At 56.8% G+C, this 21,012-nt stretch overlaps 1 protein-coding gene and 1 pseudogene across 2 annotated transcripts in view; one reads left to right on the top strand and one right to left on the bottom strand.

Moving 5' to 3' along the window:
• Positions 1-936: 936 nt before the first annotated feature.
• The window catches only part of MLC1 (modulator of VRAC current 1), a 21,461-nt gene continuing 1,385 nt past the window's right edge, over positions 937-21,012 (bottom strand). Inside the window, exons 3-12 of one of the 2 annotated variants that reach the window (XM_029954195.1) lie at positions 20,313-20,402; positions 17,774-17,827; positions 17,290-17,391; positions 11,346-11,444; positions 10,782-10,853; positions 9,772-9,888; positions 6,589-6,645; positions 5,821-5,943; positions 4,095-4,316; positions 937-2,962 (exon numbers count right to left, since the gene is read on the bottom strand). In XM_029954195.1, the coding sequence (XP_029810055.1) occupies positions 2,888-2,962; positions 4,095-4,316; positions 5,821-5,943; positions 6,589-6,645; positions 9,772-9,888; positions 10,782-10,853; positions 11,346-11,444; positions 17,290-17,391; positions 17,774-17,827; positions 20,313-20,402 (1,011 nt within the window). In that variant the 3' untranslated portion in view covers positions 937-2,887. The remainder of the gene's footprint in view (positions 2,963-4,094; positions 4,317-5,820; positions 5,944-6,588; positions 6,646-9,771; positions 9,889-10,781; positions 10,854-11,345; positions 11,445-17,289; positions 17,392-17,773; positions 17,828-20,312; positions 20,403-21,012) is intronic. The other variant, XM_029954196.1, reaches the window with a different exon arrangement.
• On the top strand, positions 18,300-19,049 carry LOC115305719 (annotated as a pseudogene).

Raw genomic sequence — 21,012 nt, 5'->3', positions numbered from 1 at the left:
GGTCAGTGGCTCGCGCGCTGGGACTGGGGCCCGGGCTGCGGTCCGAGGCGCGGGGGCGGGGGCCTGGGCGCCCTGGCATGGTGTCCGAGGGAAGGAGTGGCCGCTCCGCCCTCGCCCAGGAGCGGGCTGCTGGGGTCACACAGACACACCCTGGTAGTCAGAGGCCCCCAAGTCATAAAGACTGGAAAGAGTCACAACCGGCTCTCGACCCCGCCCCGGGTCTCCATCGACCCTCACTCTCGGTGCCCCCAGCGGTCGACTTTGGGGAGCAGCGGCGGAGATCGGAGATCGCAGTCCCCAGGGTGGACACACAGGTCCGGGGGGAGACGGGGAGAACGCTGGCTGCCCTCTCGCCGGCTGTGGGCAGTGGAGGTGGTCGGGACAGCTTCTCTGTCACGCCGAACAACCCAAGGTGGCCTTGGTGTCCCCAAGTTCACTCCTGAGGGCCTGCACCGTCACTCCACGTGTTCCAAGTGGGCCCAGTATCCCATGCCACCCAACCCGCCCCCCCAGCCTTTTGCTTCCTTCTTCCTCCTCTTTGTGGAGGGAGGGGGGAGTAGGAAAGACCCACCCATCCAATCAATGGACTTTGCTGGCAGTAAATTTCTGAAATGTGTATCTTTTTTTGGTTTTAAATCTTTATTTTGCACTTAACTCCCCAGGATAACCCAAAAGTGAGGTTCTGCTCCCCCTTTGCATTAGCTCTGGACATCTCAGTGCTGGTCAGCCATTCCCCTGGGTGGGGAGGGGCCTTGGCGCCCCCTTCCCAGTCTTCACCATTGGAGCCATTAGGCTCTTGGGGTCCCCACCCCCACGCGGCCTCAGGGGTTACATAAATCATAACACATTAAAAAGCAGCCCTCACCTCCACCAGCCCTCCTGTAATTTACCTCCTGATTCAGGCCCTGGGTAGAGAGATCCCCGGGAGACTCAAAATAGGCCAAGTTTACATGTTAGCATTTATTATTCAGGAGGCATTAAACTGTATCAAACAAGAAGGTAAATCGACAGAAACAGAATCATACATTTTTGAAACCCCACTTGTCTGGATTTCTCAAGCTCTGTCTGAAATGAAGTGCAAGCCAGTACCACGCGCCCGGGTGCTGAATTCCAGCTCGAAGACTAAGACGTCCTGACACCCAGGAAACACCAGAGTGGCCTGTGCCGGTTCCGTGGCTCCTGTCCCACGTGGCCTCCTCGCCTGGAAGCCACAGGCAGGAAGGGGAGGGGACCTGGACTGTGGCTGGGGGGCCTGCGTGTGTGCAGGAAAGAGCCGTCTCCCCTGCCCTTGCTCATCTGCCCACACGGCCAAGGCCGCGAGGACAAGGCCTCCTCAGCTGCCCCCCCCCCCCCCCCCCCCCCCCCCCCCCCCCCCCCCCCCCCCCCCCCCCCCCCCCCCCCCCCCCCGTGTCTCTTCTGCCTTCTTCCCGAGCCAGCCTGCCATGAACACTGTGAGGACACCTGGTGGCCAGTCACCTGTGCTCAGCCTAAGAAACCAGAGGCGATCCTTGAATCCCCCCCCAGGCCTACCCCCAGCCAGCCCTGGCCAAGCCTCACTAGCGAGCTACAGGAAAGAGCAAACGTCAGCACCTTCCAGCACCTTCCAGCACAGCGCTGCTGAGCTGCTTCTGTGTGAGAAGAGACACAGCCACCTGCACGTGCAGCCTTGTGGATGCAAGTGCTGCCCCAAGACAACTCCTGAAACCACGGACATTTCCGCTTCTAGAAGGTGCTCCCTGCCCGTGTCAATGGGGAAAAGCTCATCGTTCTTCCAGAAAATTCCAGGTATTCTAAGGGACAAGGAGATGGCACACAAACTTTAATTCTTGGCCATGATTTTAACCGAAACAAATATTATCCTCACACCCAAACTGTCCCCGCCATCTGGGAGGGGGCAGTGACAGATGGAAGAGACCCTGGCCGGTGCCAGACCTCGGCTGAGTGAGGTGAAGAGGCAGAGGGGGCTGGCGAGTGCCCGGTGATGACCCCTGAGGGTTCCAGGGGCATCTGTCTGGCACCTTGTGCACGGTCCTGGGAGTGCAAGCAGAGCCCTGACAGGAGTGAGGGGTCCAGCCCCACCTGCGTCACCAAGGCCAGTGCAACCCAGAACCGTGACCACGTTTCCAAAGCCCTGGGTGTGGCCCCACCCCAAAGAACAAAGAACACCGAGCCGTCACAGTGGCCGGGGTCACTCTTAGTGTGGGTGTTGACAAAAGGGTTCAGGAGCTGGTTCCCCCGGCACAACTGCAGACAGCACCTGCGGACCCGGGTCTCTGCACGCCACGCATGACACAGAGCACCAGCGCCGCAGAGTAGGCAGGGTCCTTCTGGAATGACTTGGTTTGAGAGAGAGGGCAGGAATTTGGGCACGTGGGCTCCACACAGGTGCAGTGCGGGGAGAGGGGGCCGCCCTGGCCCCCCAGGACACGGCAGGGGCAGCAGCTCGGCCCCGTGGCTGACATAGTGAGTGGTAGGCACGTTTCAGCACAGGAACGCTGAAGTCGCTGAGGTCCACTCGGGCGGCGTCTGCTCGCAGTGGGTGCTCAACAAGACCGGGTCCAGGAGGGCACACAGGTGGCCGGCCGGCTGCACATCCGGGGCCTGTCTACGTACCGTGCCGGGAGGGTCTGGGTCCAGCATGAGCCCCTCCCCCACGGAGAGCCTCACCCCGCCGCTCAGGAGGTGGCGTCTCAGGGTGAGGAACCCAGACTCATAACACAAAATAGTCAACGTCTGCCTATTTAAAAATTAAACTACTGTAAGAAATGAAAACTGCACCTTGCAGCCTAGCCGGGACAAAGATGAAAGGGGCAGGTTAGACAGTGGCAGCTTGAAGACAGCCAGCCAGGCGGGGCCCTGCTCCGGCCTCGGTCTCCCCGCCCCACGGTCACTGGGCCATCTGCACCACGACGGCCCTCCACGCTTTCTCCTTGTCGAACTCCTTCAGGGGGCTTCTGGACACCTGTGGCCAAACAGGCAAAGTGTTATTTCTCCTGGGGCCACCCAAGGGCAGGAGGTGGGGGCGGGGAAGGACAGGAAACAGCCCTGGAGCTCCTCCACCCTCCCACAGCCCAGTCTCTCTGTCCCTGGTCCCCACAAGAACACAGCCTGGGCAGCGGGGAGGGGAGGCAGGCTGCCATGGGTGTGCGTTCGCCTGACAGGGGAGGGATGTGTCTGCCTCTAGCACCTCTCAGAGCAAACATCTGCATCCAGTCGGCGCCCAAACATGCCCATGGACAGAGCAACGATCTGCACCGCAGGGCAGGACAAGGCACGGCGCCCCCACAGAGGAGGCCCTGGGTCCAGCCCTGCGTGTGTGAAGGCACCGCGGGGAGAGGGACACCCAGAAAGGAGGGCACTTGAAGCAGAGGTGACCAAACATCTCCGGAAACAGCAGCTGCAGGCCCCTGAGCCTCTAGCACCTGCCGCTCTGGAACCCGGAGGGAGTACTCATTCGCCAGACAGGGGTGTCTGCACAGAACCATGGGGGTCTCTCAAAGGGCCTGGGGGCAAAGCCATCCCCGCAGGAGCCCCAGCCTAACTGGCAAAAACAAGGAATGACCCCAGCAGCAGGTTTCACAGAAGGAAGGTGCAGAAGGGGTGGGGAAGGTCGGGGTTGCTGAGGAAGGGCCGGCTGCGGGAGCACAGGCACGCTCGCGTAAAGGCCCTGAGGTTGGTAGTAGCAGGTGGGAGAAGGGGCCAGCCCACCCGCCACATCCCTGGCGGACCCTGTACAGTGCACAGCACACAGTGTCAACGCCTCTGGGCTGGCAGCTCCTGGGGAGGGGACGCCGACCCCCGGCCCTCCGGCTGTGGGGGTGAGGGGCAGGACCCGGTGGCCTGGAGACTAGCAGAGGGGCGCATATGAGCCTCCAGAGCCTGCTGGACAGAGGTCACGGATGCCACATCCATAGAGAGCTGGGTGGGCACAGCGTTCCCAGCAGAGCCACACCACTCTTGTGGAGCCTAACCAGCTTCCTATCCATGTTTGCAGGAGTCAAACTGAAGGCTTCCGGTCTATGGTTTCAGGACTGGATCTGTGTTTAGGACCAGCCCACCAGGACAGGGAGGTCACCGTGTTGGAGGCCACTCACCTCCCCCGCCGGGCGCTCCTGCTGGCTGGTCTGCGCAGCATCCCAGGACGCGCCCAGCTTGAAGCTCACGCAGCGGACGACCGTGCCGGTGTTGAGGGCGGCCTGCAGGAGCAGCTCCAGCATGAGCAGCAGCAGCAGCACATCGTAGGATTGCTGGGGGGACACAAGGCTGCGAGCTCCCGGCCTGCTCTGGCCCCTGGCTCTCAGCCCCTGGGCCGCCGCCTGCAGGGGAGAGGCCACGCCCTCCAGCCCAGGTAGGCCACGCTGGCAGCTCTCCTCCTTCCATGCCGCTCCCCCCCCCCCGCCCCCCAACCTTTCTAGAGCACTTGAATGAGCTGGTGTGAATCGATCTCGGGTTTTCAGGTATGTGTGCTTCTGCTGATTTCAGGAACCTGAGCGGTAATCATTCTGTCTCATGAATGGGAGTCAAAGAAATCAGTTCCGTAAGTTCTGGCGTCCAGGAGGTGCTCCCTCGGGCCGCAGCTGGGCCAGCGTGAGCCTCAGAGAATACCGGCGGCAGCTCAGCTCCATCAGCGAAAGCCCGTGCGGCCCAGCCGGTGCTCGGAAGGAAAAAGGGACAGGGCAGCCAGGCGTCCGTCACCTCTCTTCACCCCTCAGTGTGACACGGTGCTCCGGCCAGGGCTACGTGGTGCTGGGACACGGCACCACAGGCCTCTCTCTCCGTTAGAGCCCCTCCCCCACCACCGCCGCCACCAAGTGCACGTGGGTGTCCAAACCAGGCAGGTGACAGCACGTGCTCTTGACCTCAGTCCCACTGGAGTCACAGGAAACAGATCCGCAAGTGGGACCTTGTCCCAGACCACTGGCCAGGACTCCAGTGTCAGTGCCACAGGGGAGAAGGCGGGGACTGCCCTGACTTTGTGCCCCTCAGCCGGGTCCTGCTCTGGAAGCTTCAGCCCACGAGGCACTGTCTCGGGCTGGTCTGTGAACACTGAAGGTGACATCTTAGGCCTCTGGTGCCTCGGTGGGACTGTGCATGTGTAGGAGGCAGTCCTTCTCTAAGGCCAAAGTGCTGAAGGTGGGGGTCCCGCTGTCGCACACCTGCCACCCACTCGGAGATGCTCCCACCATCGGTGGGAGCACATACGTGCAAACGCCACATAAGGCACTTAGAATCTTTCAACTTTTCCGTACATGGAAACTGCCCACAATAAACATTTGGGAGCAACAGCACGCCTGCTGGTGACAACGCAAGGTGTGTGAGGAACAAGCCCAGTGACACATGTCTGAGCCGTGGAGACGGCGGCGAAGCGCCGAGGCTCGGGACAGGTTCTACTCGTGTGGGCTCGTGTGCGCACAGGCGCCCAGTTCTCCTCACGTTGATCTACAGACTTGATGTGATTCCAGCGAGGCCTCTCACTCAGCTGGATGAGTGACAGACCCCCAAGTGAGAACGGAAGAGGAAGGGCTGAGCGCCGGGAAGAAGGGGCGTCTGGGCGGGGCGTGGGGCCACCTGAGACCAGGCCGAATCGCCCGAAGTGAGAAAAAGAGGCAGCCGCGCAGAACAGGGCCGGGACCGCGCGGGCGTCAGAGAAGGGAGCGCAGACACTGGCTGCCCATGCACGGAAGCAAGTTAGGTGTGGCCCCAGGCCACGCATGCAGGTCAGACGCTCGGGCGGGCCACCTGTCCCGTGAGCCTCTTCTCCGACGCGGCCTACGGCAGCGACACCATGTTTCCAGAGCTCTAACATAAAACAGCACGCACCTTGATGGCGGGCGGGTAGTCCTGGAAGACCTCCAGGACCCGCATGACGCTGAAGGACAGGTACCCGGAGGCGGTGAACAGCAGCGGGGACGAGAGGCTGCAGATGGCGATCAGCACCTCCACCTGCGGGGAGGCGACGGGAGTGCAGCTCGGGCCGGCCCTGGGGGCCTGGGAGCCGGTGTCTGCACGGGCAGGGCTGGCCGTCGGCCACGGCGTGCAGGAGGGTGGACATGCCCCTGGGCTCAGCACGAAGCCCCCGACAGGCTCCCTGAACTCGGTTTACCATAAGCTCCACGTCCCCTGAGGCCCCTGGACTCGTGCACAACTATGCACTCAGTTCAAAGAGCACACGAATGGCCGGCTCTGAACTCTTCTTCCAAAACCTGCTCACGTGGGAGAGCCCGGCCTGGGAGGTCTGCAGGGCCGCACGGCCAGGCGCAGGTGCTGGCGAGGCAGGGACACAGGGTGTCACTGTCAAACCACGGGCCTGACAGGACCCGGGAGGAGGCCGGAGGGCCAGCTGTCCTTCCTGCGCTGAGTCACAGGACTCTCCTGACTTTCATTCCAAATGTGCTCACTTCCATCTGTCTCTGCAGGCAGGCCAGCCCTCAGACTACCACACGGCCCCTGTCAGGGCGCTCCCGGCCCGGCGCCCTCCCAGGCTCAGCCCTGTAGCCCCACCACCATGGGGGAGGGCCTGGAAGGGGTGAGCCAGACCCCAGCAGTGCACAGTAGGTCCCTCGTACCTGGGGACGGAGCCTCACTTACCAGGCACTTGCTGGGACACTCAGCTGTGACGTGGCTGGCAATGGCGCTTGGAAAACACTAAGAGAAAAGAAAACACAAAGGACTTCAGAGGGGACAGCCCAGGAAGCTAACCCCAATCACGTGCTCCTGTTCTGCCGGGCACATCCTGTGGCCAGTAGAGCCAGGGGCTGCCTTCCCAGCCGGGGGCCGGCAGCGCTAGGAGGGGCTGGGGGAGGCAGGGCGGCCTCTCCGAGGCCTCGTGTGCTCTGTCCCAGGGCTGCAACTCAAGTCTGCAAAGAGGCCGCAAGAGCCACCCCCGGAGGGCCCCCGCACACCCAGAGCCGCTGCCTGTGACGTTCTGCCACCTGGCGGAGATCGGGACACCCGCCCCGAGCGCGCAGGCTTGTGCTTGCGGAGACTGAGGGCATCTCCCAAACCCTCTCAGGTCAGCGTCACATAGGGAAATGTCACACGGGTTACATGTGTCAGCTGTGCTCAGATTCTCCCAATTACCCCAACGATGTCCTGTCACGGTGTTCCCCGGGCCTGGCTCAGGATGCAGTCAGTGACCACTGTGCTACGAGTCCCCTTGACCTCCATCATCCTCAGACGCAGAGGTCTCTGAAGAGCGAGCCAGTGAGCTGCAGACGGGCCTTAGCTGACGCTGGTGGGGTGTCTCCTCGTGATCAGACTCGGGGAGCCCCAGGAGACACGGCCCCCCACCGCACTGTGACCGCTAGGTTAGGTGGCCTCTTCAGGCTCCACTAAAGGAGCCCCTTCCTCTTTATACTTGATTAACATCTTTTTCCACTTATCTTAAGGAACTTGACTTAGTTTCACGCCATTCGGGACAAGAGGAAGCCACAGCAAGAGGGCACGTCCCTTCCAAGGTGCTGAGCCCACGGAGCCCATGGCCCCGAGTGTGTCCAAAGTCCAGTTAACTGGTCACACCCGCGCAGGAAAAGGAAATGACCACACTCTGGGTAGCAGCAGACTCCTCCCCTTCGTGGCAGTACGTCAGCTCTCTGGACACTGGGGTGGGGGAGGGGGTCTGCACATGTTCAGGGGTCTGGCCTGAGGGTGGGCGGGGCAGAGGCAGGCTTGAGGCCATGAGGTCCCGGGCAGCAGCCGGACGGCTGAGAGGGGAGCAGGCCCAGGAAGGCGGGGAGAGCAGCACTTTTGAAGTCCGGGTGTGGGCGCGACAGAAGAGCCGGCACAGACAGGGGTGTAGGTATGGCTCCAGGGATGGGTGGGCCTGGACCAGAGTCTGCTGGCTCTAAGGAATGTGGGAGGTGAAGATGTCCATGCAGGAACCTCCCCCCAGGCTGTAAGCAGGGAAACTGCTGTAAGCAGAGAAGGGACTGTGGATGTGGAACAGCCATGTGGGAAGTGACCAGAGGGGCCCCAGCAAGTGGGGGTGGGGCACAAGTCTGCTTACTACCCCCGGGACTGGCAGGGAACTGGCCCTTGGGGAGGAGGGCAGCTCACACACACCCGTTCATGGACACATGTACACCTGGGGTACAGTCCGGGGGGCCGCGGGGACAGGCCCTCACTAGGCCCCGAGCCCCGGACCCCCGCCTGGCCTACGTCCTTGGCCTCTCCACTGGCTCCCCAGCCAGCACTGCCGCAGGTGGAACTGCCAGCCCGGATGGAGAGGGAGGAGCATCTGCAGAGAAAGGGCTAGGGAGGCGGGGCGTGGGGAGGCGGGGCGCGGGGGAGGCCGCGCCTGGGGGAGACGCCAGTCCTGTGGCGGGTGCTCAGACAAGTATGTCTTCACTATAGCTTTAGGGTAGTATTGGGGCTCCACCGTCAGGAACTCCAGGATGTGATTCCGGGTGCTTCCAGGTCGCGTCAGGAGTTAAGCACGCAGACGCACCTCCTGGCCCGCGGCGTCGCTCGCCGGGGCAGCACGGAGGCCAGCGCTCTTCTCCGCAAGTCCCACCAGCGCCGTGGCCCCACCCCACGGCCTCCCTGCCTGCTCTGTCCCCCAGGGCTCCAGTCCTTGGGGAGCGGCTCGGCCACCGTTCCTAGGGTTCAGCGGGGGGGACCCAGGCACCCCGGCGTTGCCGAGCCCCCGCACCCGGAGCAGGCTGCTCCGGCCCAGCCACACCAGTCCCAGCCTTCCCTCGGGCACGAGTGGTGGGGGCACAGGCCACCCTCTCGAGGCGGCATCAGGAAGAAGAGCACGGGCACGAGGCTGAGGACGAGGCTGTGTCCCAGTAAGCCATCCGGGATGACAGTGGGCAGCAGGCTGAGACGAGCCAGGCCCTGCTAGCAGGCGTCACCAGGCAACGGTGACACTGCACGGCAGCCATGGGGGGACGATGTAGGATGTGTCACTCAGCTGTGGATTTCAGGCAGGCAGGGGTCGGTCTGTGTGAGAAGCCCTCACCCAGCCAAGGCCCTGTACCCACCCGGGAGGATCTGGGCCAGATGCTCCAGGGGCCGCGTTTCAGTTCAACACTAAGCAACATTAACCTGTGTCAGCAAACAGTCGCTCCTAAAATGATGAACGAGCCACAGAAAACACAGCGACCACATACATTGGGCACTGACCACACACGCACGAGGCGCTGTGCTGGGTGTTTACCACAGCAGTATCTAACATAAAGTAATGATAGAAGTATGTTACATCTTACAAAACATGTTACATACTAGAGACTGATGTAAAACAAGCTTTCTTCAAGAAAAATAAATATACAAACACGAAACAACAATATTGATTCATATAAAAATGGTTAACCAGGGCGTCTGGGTGGGTTAGTTAGTTAGTATCCGACTTCAGCTCAGGCCATGAGCTCACGGTCTGTGAGTTCAAGCCCTGCGTTGGTCTCCGTGCTGACAGCTTGGAGCCTGGAGCCTGCTTTGGATTCTGTGTCTCCCTCTCTCTACCCGTCCCCTGCTCACTCTCCCCTCCATAAACATTAAAAAAAATTTTTTTTAAGTTAACCTTCTGACCCATTTGATCCTTGATTCTCAAATTCCTCCCATTATGGGGCCAGCGAGGACCCTGGTGCGGTGGCCACAAAGAAGTGTCCTGCTGGGCCGGCCAGCACCCACCTCCTACCCTCTTCTCATCCAGCTGCTCTCTCGCCTGAAATCCACCAAAGCTGAGCTCCAAGACCAGCAGTGACCATCTTGGGGACAGCAGCTAGGGTAACCCGTGAGCCACACGGAGGAGGGCCACCAGAGTGTACTCACGGCCACTAAGATCCAAAAGAAGGTCACGGAGAGGTGCGGCCCCGAGACGGCTTCATCCACGTTCAGAGCAATGACCCCACCCAAGACGGCAGAGACGCCGGCAATCACCTCGATGACCTGACGGGGCAGAGCACACAGGCACGTCACCCAGGGAGTGTCTCTCCTGCTGCAGACAGGCAGGGGGTGACGCACTGTCCTGAGTGACACCTGCTGTCCGCATGGAACGTGAGAGGATGATCTCGAGAGCTCGGGGCAAAGTAGCCACAGGCCCTATGTTCAAATGTCGAGGATAAACTTTAAAAGAACACCAACAAATGCAGCGCTGCCAACTCGAAATTAGTGGGGAAGGAAACAGGTGGGAGCAGGAAGGGCGAAGGAACGCAGGGGAGGCGGGAGAAGGCGCAGAAACTAGGAAACAGAAAGGTGGCAGAGGGAGTGCAGGCATGCCGGAGCGGGACGCAGACTCGGACGGACGGGGTGAGGATGAGACACAGGCCTGCGCTGGGACAGCAGCGTCCCCAGACACAAGGACGAGCCAGGCCGCGAGGGCAGGAGGGCACAGCCCGGGCGCACCGGCCAGAAGAGAGCTGTGCACTCGGAACAGTCAATGCAGACTTTATGCAAAAGCTGTTGGCAAAGGCGGAGCTGCTGAGTAACTGTGAGAATAGGAAACAACCGTAAACTGGCACACAAGCAGGAAGCAAGCTCCAAGAACCCAGGGCAAGTAGCTCCCGAACCACACACAGCAATCACGAACACCGTGCTCCAAGCAGGGTCCGTCAGGATTAGGACAAGTGGACTAAAGACACGAGCTGGAAAGACATAAAAGACTTGAACTACGGTTAACGAGAGAGGACAGCCACAGGATTTTTCCTTTCAACCAGGACAATCCCGAGAGTGACGGGGTGAACGTAAGGATTCCATGCGGACAGCAGGTGTCACTCAGGACAGTGCATCACCACGGACCTTTCCCAAATAAAATAAGAAGGAAAAAGGAAAGTTTATCTTACTGAATAGGATTTCAGGACCCGAGCAGGAAATGCCACTTCATACAAAACGCTGGTGCTATCGGACATGGAGCCCTAAAAAGAAACAAACAACATGTTTGGCCCAGTGACCTTCCATGCGCTGTAGCAGGGGGCAGGAGGGGAGGTGCGCCCAGGCTGTTGGCACTGGCTGGCCATGTCCAGGCGGTCACTTCGGCCGCCTTCTAAAGCATGAGCATCTGGGGGCCACTGGTGGATCTTCAGACTTGAGGCAGTCCTTGCATGTGAAACAGAACCAGCTGCTGCAACCCCAGCAAGTGCTGGAAGGCGGCACTTTTGGCAGACTCGGTCTCTCCATGGGAAACGGTGGGGCACTGGCACTTGACCAGAATCACACTATGGGAGAGTTGGGTTGCATCTCCTACTTTGCCTTGTTGAGGCCATCAGCCTCGTGAGACCCCGGGGAGCGGGGCAGTGTGGGTGCCCCGGGGCAGCCTCCCCCCCTCCCACCACCCCCGTGTGCACGGGTGAGTGCTCAGGGTGGGAGGGGAGCTGCCATGCGCCCCAGCAGCACGGGGCCGGACCCACCTTCTGCTTACAATGCGCCTCGCTCGACCGCGCGGAGATGATCACTGTGGCCGCCATGAAAAGCTCCAACAGAAGGAGCAGAATCAGGTTAAAGTTGATCTGCCAAAACAACACAGGCCTGTAGAACTGGCTCGCCTCACCCTCCTCTCTGTGTGGACAGCTTCTTCCGTCAACGGCCAGGTGCTGGGCGCAGGGGCCACACTCCCCGTCTGACCCACGTGTCTGCTTTCTTTACACCACTCTTAGCTCAAGGGCTTGCTGTGGCCGCGGAGCTGCAGGCGGCTGACCCCTGGTCTGACCTTCCTTAGCGGTTCTCCCCCTGGTGTTTAAGGACGTGAAGAGGGACGCTCGCATTGAAACCTGCACCCCTCTACGCAGCCCGGTGCGTGACTGCCAAAAACCGCAGAGAGCCGGGGCTTGGAGGTGATAAAACTGTTCCATGTCTTGCTTGTGTTGGCAATTAAAGGAATCTATACCTGTATTAATAATCAATGCACAAAATACTAAGAAAGGTAAATTTAACTATAGGATATGCAAACCGGCCAATCCAGAGCCCTGGCCCAGCACCCCCCCATCCCCGTGGGGCTCCCACACTCAGGGCCTCCCTCACCTGCCCCCCGCCCCCCGCAGGTGCCCGACTGACTAGGGGATCCTGAGCCCGGGCACCGGCCTCACCCCCGGCACAGGCTCCCTCTCTGGCTCCTGCTCTGCCTCCCCATCGCCTGCCTCTTCCCCTGGGGCCCCCAGGCTGGGCCGGGCCGCCCCCTCCCCTCGGGGCCCATGAGTGATGAGCTGTCTTCCCGATGGCAGTTGTCCCCTGACTTGTCGGCCTCCCCAGACCAGAGTGGTAGTAAAACCTACGTTTAAAGTCAAATGAAATTCATTATTTGATCTACAGAACCCTAAATGCAAACCTGAAAACAGAGAATTATCATTCTTTTATAGCATTAGGTGGAACACTAACAAAAACTGACTGGTCTATTAGGCCACAAAATAAACTTTGGTAAATTCCAAAGAATCGACACTACAGGTTGTGCATTATGACCAAAACATACACAGAAAACAACAGCGCATGGAAGACTGTAAAAGACAGTCTCATATGTCTGTTTCACCAGGGTCCTTGCAGGAAACAGGGACACCCAAGAGGAGGGACTAAAGGAGGTTTACAGAGAGGACAGCTCTGGAGTCTGGGCCGGGGGGGGGGGGGGGGGTAGGGAAACCAGAAAGGGAAGGGTAGTGGTGACCAGCGAGGACGAGGACAAGGAAGGAGTGGCCGAGAGAGAGGCCCCAGTCCCCATCCAGCCACACCCCCAAAGGGCTAAGCGCCAGGGGAACCGATGGCCTAACACTGTCAAATGTCCCATCGGAATGAGTCATGGGCTGATCCACCTCCTGGACACAGTCAGGGAGACAGAGGGTGGGAAGTTGGTCTGGAGGGGCCAAAAGGGAAATCTGCAAACACTGAAGACCAAACAACGATGAAAATGCCGAGCGTCAGATCTGGGATGCACCTAAGCTGGAGCTGAGAGACGGGTGGGAGGCACCCCACCGGGCGGTATAGCTCACTGAGGACGACGACCCGCCTACGCCTACGGAGGAGCAGCCCCAAAACACAGGAAGCAAGGAAATGACAGACCCCAGTAAAGAGAGAACGGCAGCCAGAAACAAACCAGAGGAGGTTCACAGGAGCTGGTTTTCTTGAAAAGAGTTAGACACAGACAGACATAAGTTCTAGGGCAGAGAGGGAGAATAACTGCAGACGCTCACATTTACAATAAGGAGCAGCACCACCAGCTCCCTTGTGCTGACGATGTTGAAAACCTGGATGATACTGGAGAAATTTTTAATAAGATAGAAAATCTGACACAAGAAGAAACAGGACACGTCGATGCCAATAATGAAGTCGTGTCCAGCAACGGGTCCGGGTGGAGAGGACCTTACGGGGAGCTCCACCCAACTGGCCAGAAGCAGTTGTTCTATCACGTCATTCCCAAACACAAGAGATCAGTGCTGTCTCACCCATTTATGGGGCCAGCGTGACCTTGAAGATGAAGGAAATCTAGGCCCATTTCACCCAGGAGATGCAGAAAGCCTAAACCCAGTTCCAGCTAGTCACCCCGTCGGACAATCTAAAGTAATACCATCGTGCAGGCGCCTGAGCGGCTCAGTCAGTTGAGCGACCGACTTTGGCTCAAGTCATGTTCTCACGGGCACGGGTTTGGGCCCCACGTCAGGCTCTGTGCTGACAGCTTGCTCGGAGCCTGGAGCCTGCTGTGGATTCTGTGTCTCCTTCTCTCTCTGCCCCTACCCTGTTCATGCTCTGTCTCTGTTTCTTAATAACAAATAAATATAAAAAAAATTTTAATAAAAAATAAAGTAATACCATTGTGATCAGGTGATTAGGAAAGAAAGGCTCAACCCCAGAAAAATCTATCAGTCTAATGAAGTGAGGAAAGATCATCTTAACATATCCAAAAACAAGCTATTAAAAAAAAATTCAACACATAATATTTTTAAAATGAAAAACTAATGACAAACCAGGACTTGAAGAGAACATTTTTAACTTGGCAAAAGTTATACATCAAAAAATTTAACAGAGACCCTTTGGATGCAACTCACTTAAAGTCAGAAATAAGACAGAGATGACCCAGGGTCTCCCGCTGCGGGGGAAGAGAGAGGAAGGCAGAGGAACGGAAGGGGGTGTTTGCACGGTAAGGGTTTGCAGAGGATGTGACCAGCTGCATAGGAGAATACAAAACCATGAAGAATAAGAGTTCAGCAAGGTTTCCAGACACAAAATCTAGGGACAAAATTCCCTTTTTATTTAAAAACTGGTGCAGTCTGAGTAGGTTGGTACCTAAGTGAATATATGGCAGCAACATCAATCTCCCGGTTCTGACATGTGCTACTATGTAAGATGCTGTCACCGGGGGAAGCTGGGCGAAGGGCACACAGGAACTCCCTGTATTCTTTATGCAAATTATTCTGAGTCTTAAAATACTTCAAAATAGAAAACTAAATCAATACCCTCTCTCTGCATTCCACTAATCCATCTGAAAATATAACTTAAGGGACGCCTGGGTGGCTCAGTCAGTTAAGCGCCCGACTTCAGCTCAGGTCATGATTTCTCGGTTCGTGGGTTTGAGCCCCGCATCGGGCTCTGTGACAGCTTGGTGCCCGGAGCCTGCTTCGGATTCTGTGTCTTCCTCTCTCTCTGCCCTCCCCCACTCATGCTCTCTCTCTGTATCAAAAATAAATAAAAAACATTAAAAAAGAAAAAAAGAGTACACGAAACATTACGACCCTAAGCCCAGACACAGGAAGACGATCTGAGGAAGTGGAAACCATCCACACTCGTGGGTAGAATGGGCTAACGTAACAAAGATGTCCAGTCTCACAGAATTATTATATAAACTTAAAATCATCATGATGTAACCCCAGGTGCAGCTGTTGAGGAACTCAATAAACTGACTCTAAAATCTATTTAAAGTCAGAGAGGCCAGCTGTGAAGGAGGGGACATTAAGGCCCGCCCCAGGGCATCCTCAGAAAAAGCGTGGTGTCACCCAGTCACAGGCAAACTGGTGAGGAGCAGTGGCAAAATCAGCTCTCTGTGGGAATGTGACACGTGGGGGGTGAGGAAGGAAGGTCTGTGACTCACGAGAGAAAGACAACCCCGATCCACAGATGAGCCGAGGGCGAGAGCAGGCAGCTGCCGGCCACGGAGACAACAGCAGGGGAAGGGGCGCTGGGAGGCAGGAAGGGAGGTTAACGAGTAGCTCCTGCTGCAGTCATCCGACCGGCTGACCGGACACAGCAGGGAGCTGGGGACGCCAGCTGCAGGGAAGGCGCGGGCTCGGAGAAGCCTGAGCGTAGTGAGCGTGAGAACCGGGCCTGTTCTTGAGCACGCGGGTCCATGCAGAGAGCACCCCATGGTATCTGAGGCCCCTGCAGACATGTGTCCACATGGGCATCGGAGGTGACCTTCTGGATCCCCCTCCAGGGGAGGCACGGGAGCCCAGGTGGACGTGTCGCAGCGCTAACGGTGAGCAGCACAGACTCGCTGTGAGCTGGACGGACCCCCAGGTGCAGGCGGAACGGCAGGGAACAGATGAGCTCCCCTGAATACATCGCGGGGGGAAGGAGGGGGGAGGCTGAGGACCCAGGGCCCGAAACGAGCAGGGAGGAGGGGTGTGGGAGCCACAGCCCCGAGTGTCCCGTCCCACCCGTGGTTCTCCACTTCCCCTCGTGAATGTGCACACACGCCCGCAGACGTCCTTAGTGCCACAAACGGCACTTCCAGCGCTGTGTGGCTTGACCGTCACGTGTCAGGAGCTATCCAAGGACCTGGTTACCGGTGGATTCCAGCACAGTGGCCCGGGGAGGGGAGGCGGCGCTATGGCCACGGCCACGCTTGAGGAGAAGGCTGGGTGGCACAAGGCTTCGTCGACCTTTCCGCCTTTGTTGACCTGTTCGGGGTCTTCGGGGCACTGTCCTAGGCAGTGGGAGCGCTCGAGTGTGTGTTCTGCTTTGGGGGTTTTGCTGGGCTGCCCAGTGCTTTAGGAGCCACACTTTCGGGTCAAGCGCGCGAGTGTTTCTCCCAGGTCTGCACTGTCGCGGGGTGTGCGCAGCGTGTGTGGGTCCTCAGAAGGGACCTGCAAATGCCGACCTGTTTCCAAAGGGCACAAAAGCCGCCCCAGGTGGGAGGCAAGCACCCGCGGCTTCTGCCCATCTGATGCTGGAAAGGGCAACTCGCTATGGTTTTCATTTCACTGCCTCTAGATAATGAGGCTGAGTCGCTCCAGCGGCCCGGCCGCACTGGGCTTTCCTCCCCGGCGCACCTAAGGCAGCCTCCCGGTGCCCTGGCTCTGCAGCGGGGCCCCCACACACCCTGGGACAGGTCCCCCTGCCCACGCGTGCTCCTGCGTCTCCCCTGGCGAGGCTCGGACACGAGGAGCGCAGCACTGCGGTCTGTGCACGCGGGGTGGCTGCAGGCTGCCCTCCTGGCACAGCTGTTTCATGCCCCCGGACGTGGGCGGAGCTCCCAGCCTGGTGACCAAGGGCTGCCTTCCCCGGCCCGTGGTCACCTGACGTGCTGGGTCCTGCCGACAGGTGCGATTGCTCTGGGTCCACGGAGAGGCGCCCTCACCGGCCCTCCGTCTTGTAAGGCTTCAGGATTTTCTACAAGACAGCCTCACAAATCTTGTGCTACATTTATTCCCAGGAACTTCACAGGCTTGTCTCTATAAAATAATTTCTCTACTTAAATTACATTTTCAAAGTCTTCTGTTGCTGGCAAAATTATGCCGATGTCCACACCCTGCAGCCTTGCTTCCTGCGCTCAGTTCTCAGGCTGAGTCAGTGGGAGCCCCGCTTCCGCAGACGAGGGCAGTGTGAGTGTACCTTCCGGGTCCGTGTGTGTTCACGTCTCTGCCTTACGGGCCTGGCGGGGACCTTCTTGGGCCCCCATCCTTTTCTTGACCTTGAAAAAGTGAGTTCAACATTTCCCACAAAACAGAGACTTTTTTCTGAGGTACCTCTGATGAGGGTTCATTTCTGGAGACTAGAGTTCTCTCTGGCGCCACAGCTTAAACGGCAAGGTCTCCCTCTTTTCCTTAGTGGTTCATGAATAACCGTGCACCTTCTAATCAACAGCACCACAGATTCGATGAAATATGTTGCCAAAGAGAAATACTATCAATAAATCTATCTGCCGGAGTCAGTGCAGCAATCAAATAAAGACAATCCTCAAAAGCATAAATTAAATTCTCAGACTCTGTCAGACCCCACAGCTATGCCATACCCGTACTGTGTCACCCCAAGGACAGCGCTGTCTCAGGCCTAGACTCAGCGGGACCAGAGCCCTGGGGGTCTGCAGCAGCGGGAAGACATGTCCCGGAGAAGACAGGAAAGCGTGTGGGAGCCACGCACTACCCAGAGACTCACGTCGATTGCTGAGGGGTTCACGACCAGTTTGCATCCAAACCAGATTAAACATGTAGTGGTGATGGCAAATGTGGACACAAACAGGATCTGAAAGTTGGAGATCTGGAAAAGAAAACGGGTTCACTCTTTTACAGAACTAAAACAATAAAGAGATTGTTGAACCAAATTCCAGATCATTAATTAAAAATCCCAAGATTATGACACATACACGCAGGGATTAGCCAGGGAGGGTGCCCTGCAGCCCCTCAGGGGGCACGGGGGAGAGTACTCCAGGAAGCCCTGCAGTGGGGGGCACAAGGGCTGCAAGCCGGGGCGTGTCCCAGCACGCACATGCACACAGGGGCCCATTAGCCCCACAGGGGCCCTGGGCCTGCCTCCCAGGCCACAGCCTGCTGGTGCATGCTGCCATCTGAGGCTCTTGCACGGCCCAGAGCCACACCCCTCCTGCCATATCTGCAGCGACTGCACAGAAAGCCGGACTCACCGCATTGATGTTTCTCCTTGAAACAGCGAAGCTCACAATTGCCGAGGGAAGGCACTGGAAAGAAATCAGAGCTCTGTGAGCCAGGGGTGAATCACCTGGGCATCCCTACTTGCACTGCAGTGCCCAGGCTTCCAGAATGACCCAAGACACATCAGCCAAACAAGCGCCGCCGGTCTACAGGAGTGTTGCCAACGATGAAAGTTCCCACGATTTTCAAAATGATTTATTCTGGAAAACGTTTGATTTTTCTGAAGAGATGAAAGAGACAATGAAACCTATCCTGGCTGAATGTACTTAGAAGTCAGTCCATCACCTCTATCGATTGCACAAGAGGAGAGTTCATCTTAGCTCAAGAATTACCCAAAGGGAAAAACATCTACATGTGAAGGACGGGGAAATGCTCAGGGTCCCAGAGCTCCTAGGAGGCTTGGTCCCCACAGAAGCAAAGGGCGAGGACAAGGGAAGAGTGGAGGTGCCAGGGGGATGGGGAGGTGGAGGCAAGGCACCAGCTCGGGCCTTGTGCGCCATGCCAAGCATTGCCCCTGTGGGCGACAGGACCCTGAAGACCCCGCAGTGGGCACCGCACAAGCATTGGGAGCAGAGCCCAGAGCCCGCACGGCACAGAGCATAAGCTGGACGAGGGCCCCCGGGACTAGGCCTCCAAGGGCAGAGGGGGAGCTGGTGGACCATGTGGCCTGATTCCCTAGCCTGTCACTTCTGAAGGTGAAGGGCACCGCCAAGGATTTGGCTGAGATAAGCCGCCCAGGTCAGTGTTGCCCCGGAGTACTGGGGTCAAAAGTCAGAAATCATTGTGACTCCCAAGGAAGGCTGCTCCAGTAGTGACAATGGACCACCTAGAAGGTTCCAGAAAGAATCGTAGGAAATGGGTCAAATTTTTGCAAGGACCTTTGTCCTAAGAGGGCAGAGGCCGGGTTCCCTGTCAGCCCACAGGTCAGCCGGAAGCAGCACCCAGCTGTCAGAAACCAAAGTGCCGTGGTGCACGCCTCTTCCGCCCTGCGCCCGGAAGGGTGACGTGGCTGGGGCTTCGCCGGTCTCACTGTGTCTGCCATTTTCAATTTTCAGTCTGTTGACTGTAATCTTGCTGCTTATGCGTACCCGTGCTTATATCCGCTCCTTGGCACCCAGCCTCCTGGACAGAAAGAAAACTAGATTGTTGGGTATATTTTGGAAGTGCGCCAGAACTGGTGAACGGAAGAGCCCTTACGTTGCAGCATGCTGTGCAGGGATGGCCTTCAGCATTCTCTTCGTACAATAGCGTGGAAAAATATCAGAAATTAATTGCCATCAGATTTCAATGTGAAAAAAGAACTTAAATCTACAGAAAATAATGGAATGAATGGTTAACCCTTTTATCTCTGAACATTGAATAAGATAAATTTCCAGCTGCTGTTCTCTATTTATGTTATTGGACCAGTGTTCTATACAAATAGGATGTAACCATTTAATACTCAAAAATTTAATATGTCTGTGACAATCAACCTCAGTACTGTCACTACAATATTACAGTCTACAAACGTTATTCTGTTATGTCAGATACCAGTTTTTAGGAAGGCATCTCTAAGACACAGAATAGAAAACAAAATTGGTAAATTACGCCACTTCCTTTCACTGTGATTTGGAAATGATAAATCTTTATAGAATGAGACACTTTTCTGGACTAGCTTTTTTATTGAAAAAAGTTCAATCTGTGTTCGTAAGGACTGCATTCATATTTAATAACGCTTGCTCCTCCTCTGGCTGTACCCGAGCATGAACCGAGTACCTCTAAGCAGATTCTGCAGGTATTACAGATGTTTCAGCTAGGTAAAACGAGCCTGTGCACCTCTTAAGGAAGAAGGCAAATGAGATGTGACTTAAGAGCATTTTTGAGTAAATGACCATATTTAACATAAAAGTTTAGAATAGCCGAGTGGTCCGCTAGCCTCTGAAATAAGTATGGATAAATATCTCCCGAATTGGCCAGCTGTCATTTTCCGAATAAGACTACGTTCTTAGAGTGGAAAGAGCAAAAAAGAACAATTCAGAAAGGTAATCCTCTATGTTTCTTTCATTCTCTTTAGTGTCAGGTCTCCACTTTTAATTGCCCCAAAATGTAAACTGTGCTTTTTTGTTTTTAAGTACAGCACTTTAAAGCTAGTTTACTTTTTATGTGTCAACTTGAACTGGAACCTGCTGTGTAATTCAGTAGGTGATGGTAAACAGTTTTCAAATCTGCTTATCTGTGTATCTTGGCATAAGTGTCTGTGAGTTTTGATAATAAAGACCTGCAATAACCTTAAAAAAAAAAAAAAGAAAGAAATCGAAGTGCTGTTTCTCACGTGGGAATCTCTGGAGTGAGGTTCACACTCGCTGCATCAATCATTTTCAAAAGTAACAAATCTCATTTAAAACTAAAGTCAGAGGAGGAGATTCTGAATGAGGAGTAAGGGACGGCAACAGGTAAATTTCAGAGCAAGGAAACTCAAACACGGAACCTCAGATTTAGGTACCAAAAGACACAACAAGGAGCGATGCTTACCGATCCTGCAGCACAACGTAAGTAATCCATTTCAGAAGGAAACACATTTCCCAGATAAAGCGAAAACCCCGAAGTCACAAGCAGACAGCTCTGCAAAGAAGCAGCACAGTTCCGGTTACAACACAGGCGCACTGGAAGATCGGACAGCTAGCCAATGAGTCCTCTGGCTGCCACTCAACAGTGTGTACAACGCCGATCCTGACGCCCGGATTCCACCAGACCTGATTCCCCCCGAAACAATGGCCATGGCCCATCTTCCCCCCAATGTCAGACTAAGGGCCTCAACCTTTATTTGAGGGAGAGAGGGAGAGGCCTCTGTTGAAATTTAAAGCAAGAAGTGGCATTCTCCCCAGAACACACCTCACCCCATCGTGTACAGAATCAGGGGCCTTAGGAACCCCCTCAGGGCCAGCCTCAGGGGTTAGCAAATAGCCTTGCCCCTTGCTGTCTGCAAAGCTAATCCAAGTGGACGTCTGTAAAATGACTGTTCAAGTCAGGGGCTGCGGGCCCCAAGGACAAGGCCCAAAGGGACACCCAGGCCTCAGGTCAGGCCTGAGATAAAAACTTACTACAGAGGGTGAGGTTGAGGGGCAGGAGGCAGGGTTCAGTGTTAAAAGACTCAGACAAAGGGTCTGGCAGCGGGGGGGGGGGGGGGGGGGGGGGGGGGGGGGGGGGGGGGGGGGGGGGGGGGGGGGGGGGG

Source organism: Suricata suricatta, chromosome 10 (genome assembly GCF_006229205.1).
Source record: "Suricata suricatta isolate VVHF042 chromosome 10, meerkat_22Aug2017_6uvM2_HiC, whole genome shotgun sequence".
Lineage (NCBI taxonomy): Eukaryota > Metazoa > Chordata > Mammalia > Carnivora > Herpestidae > Suricata > Suricata suricatta.
Note: the sequence above shows the minus strand (reverse complement) of the source record. Positions and strands in the feature narration are given on the sequence as shown.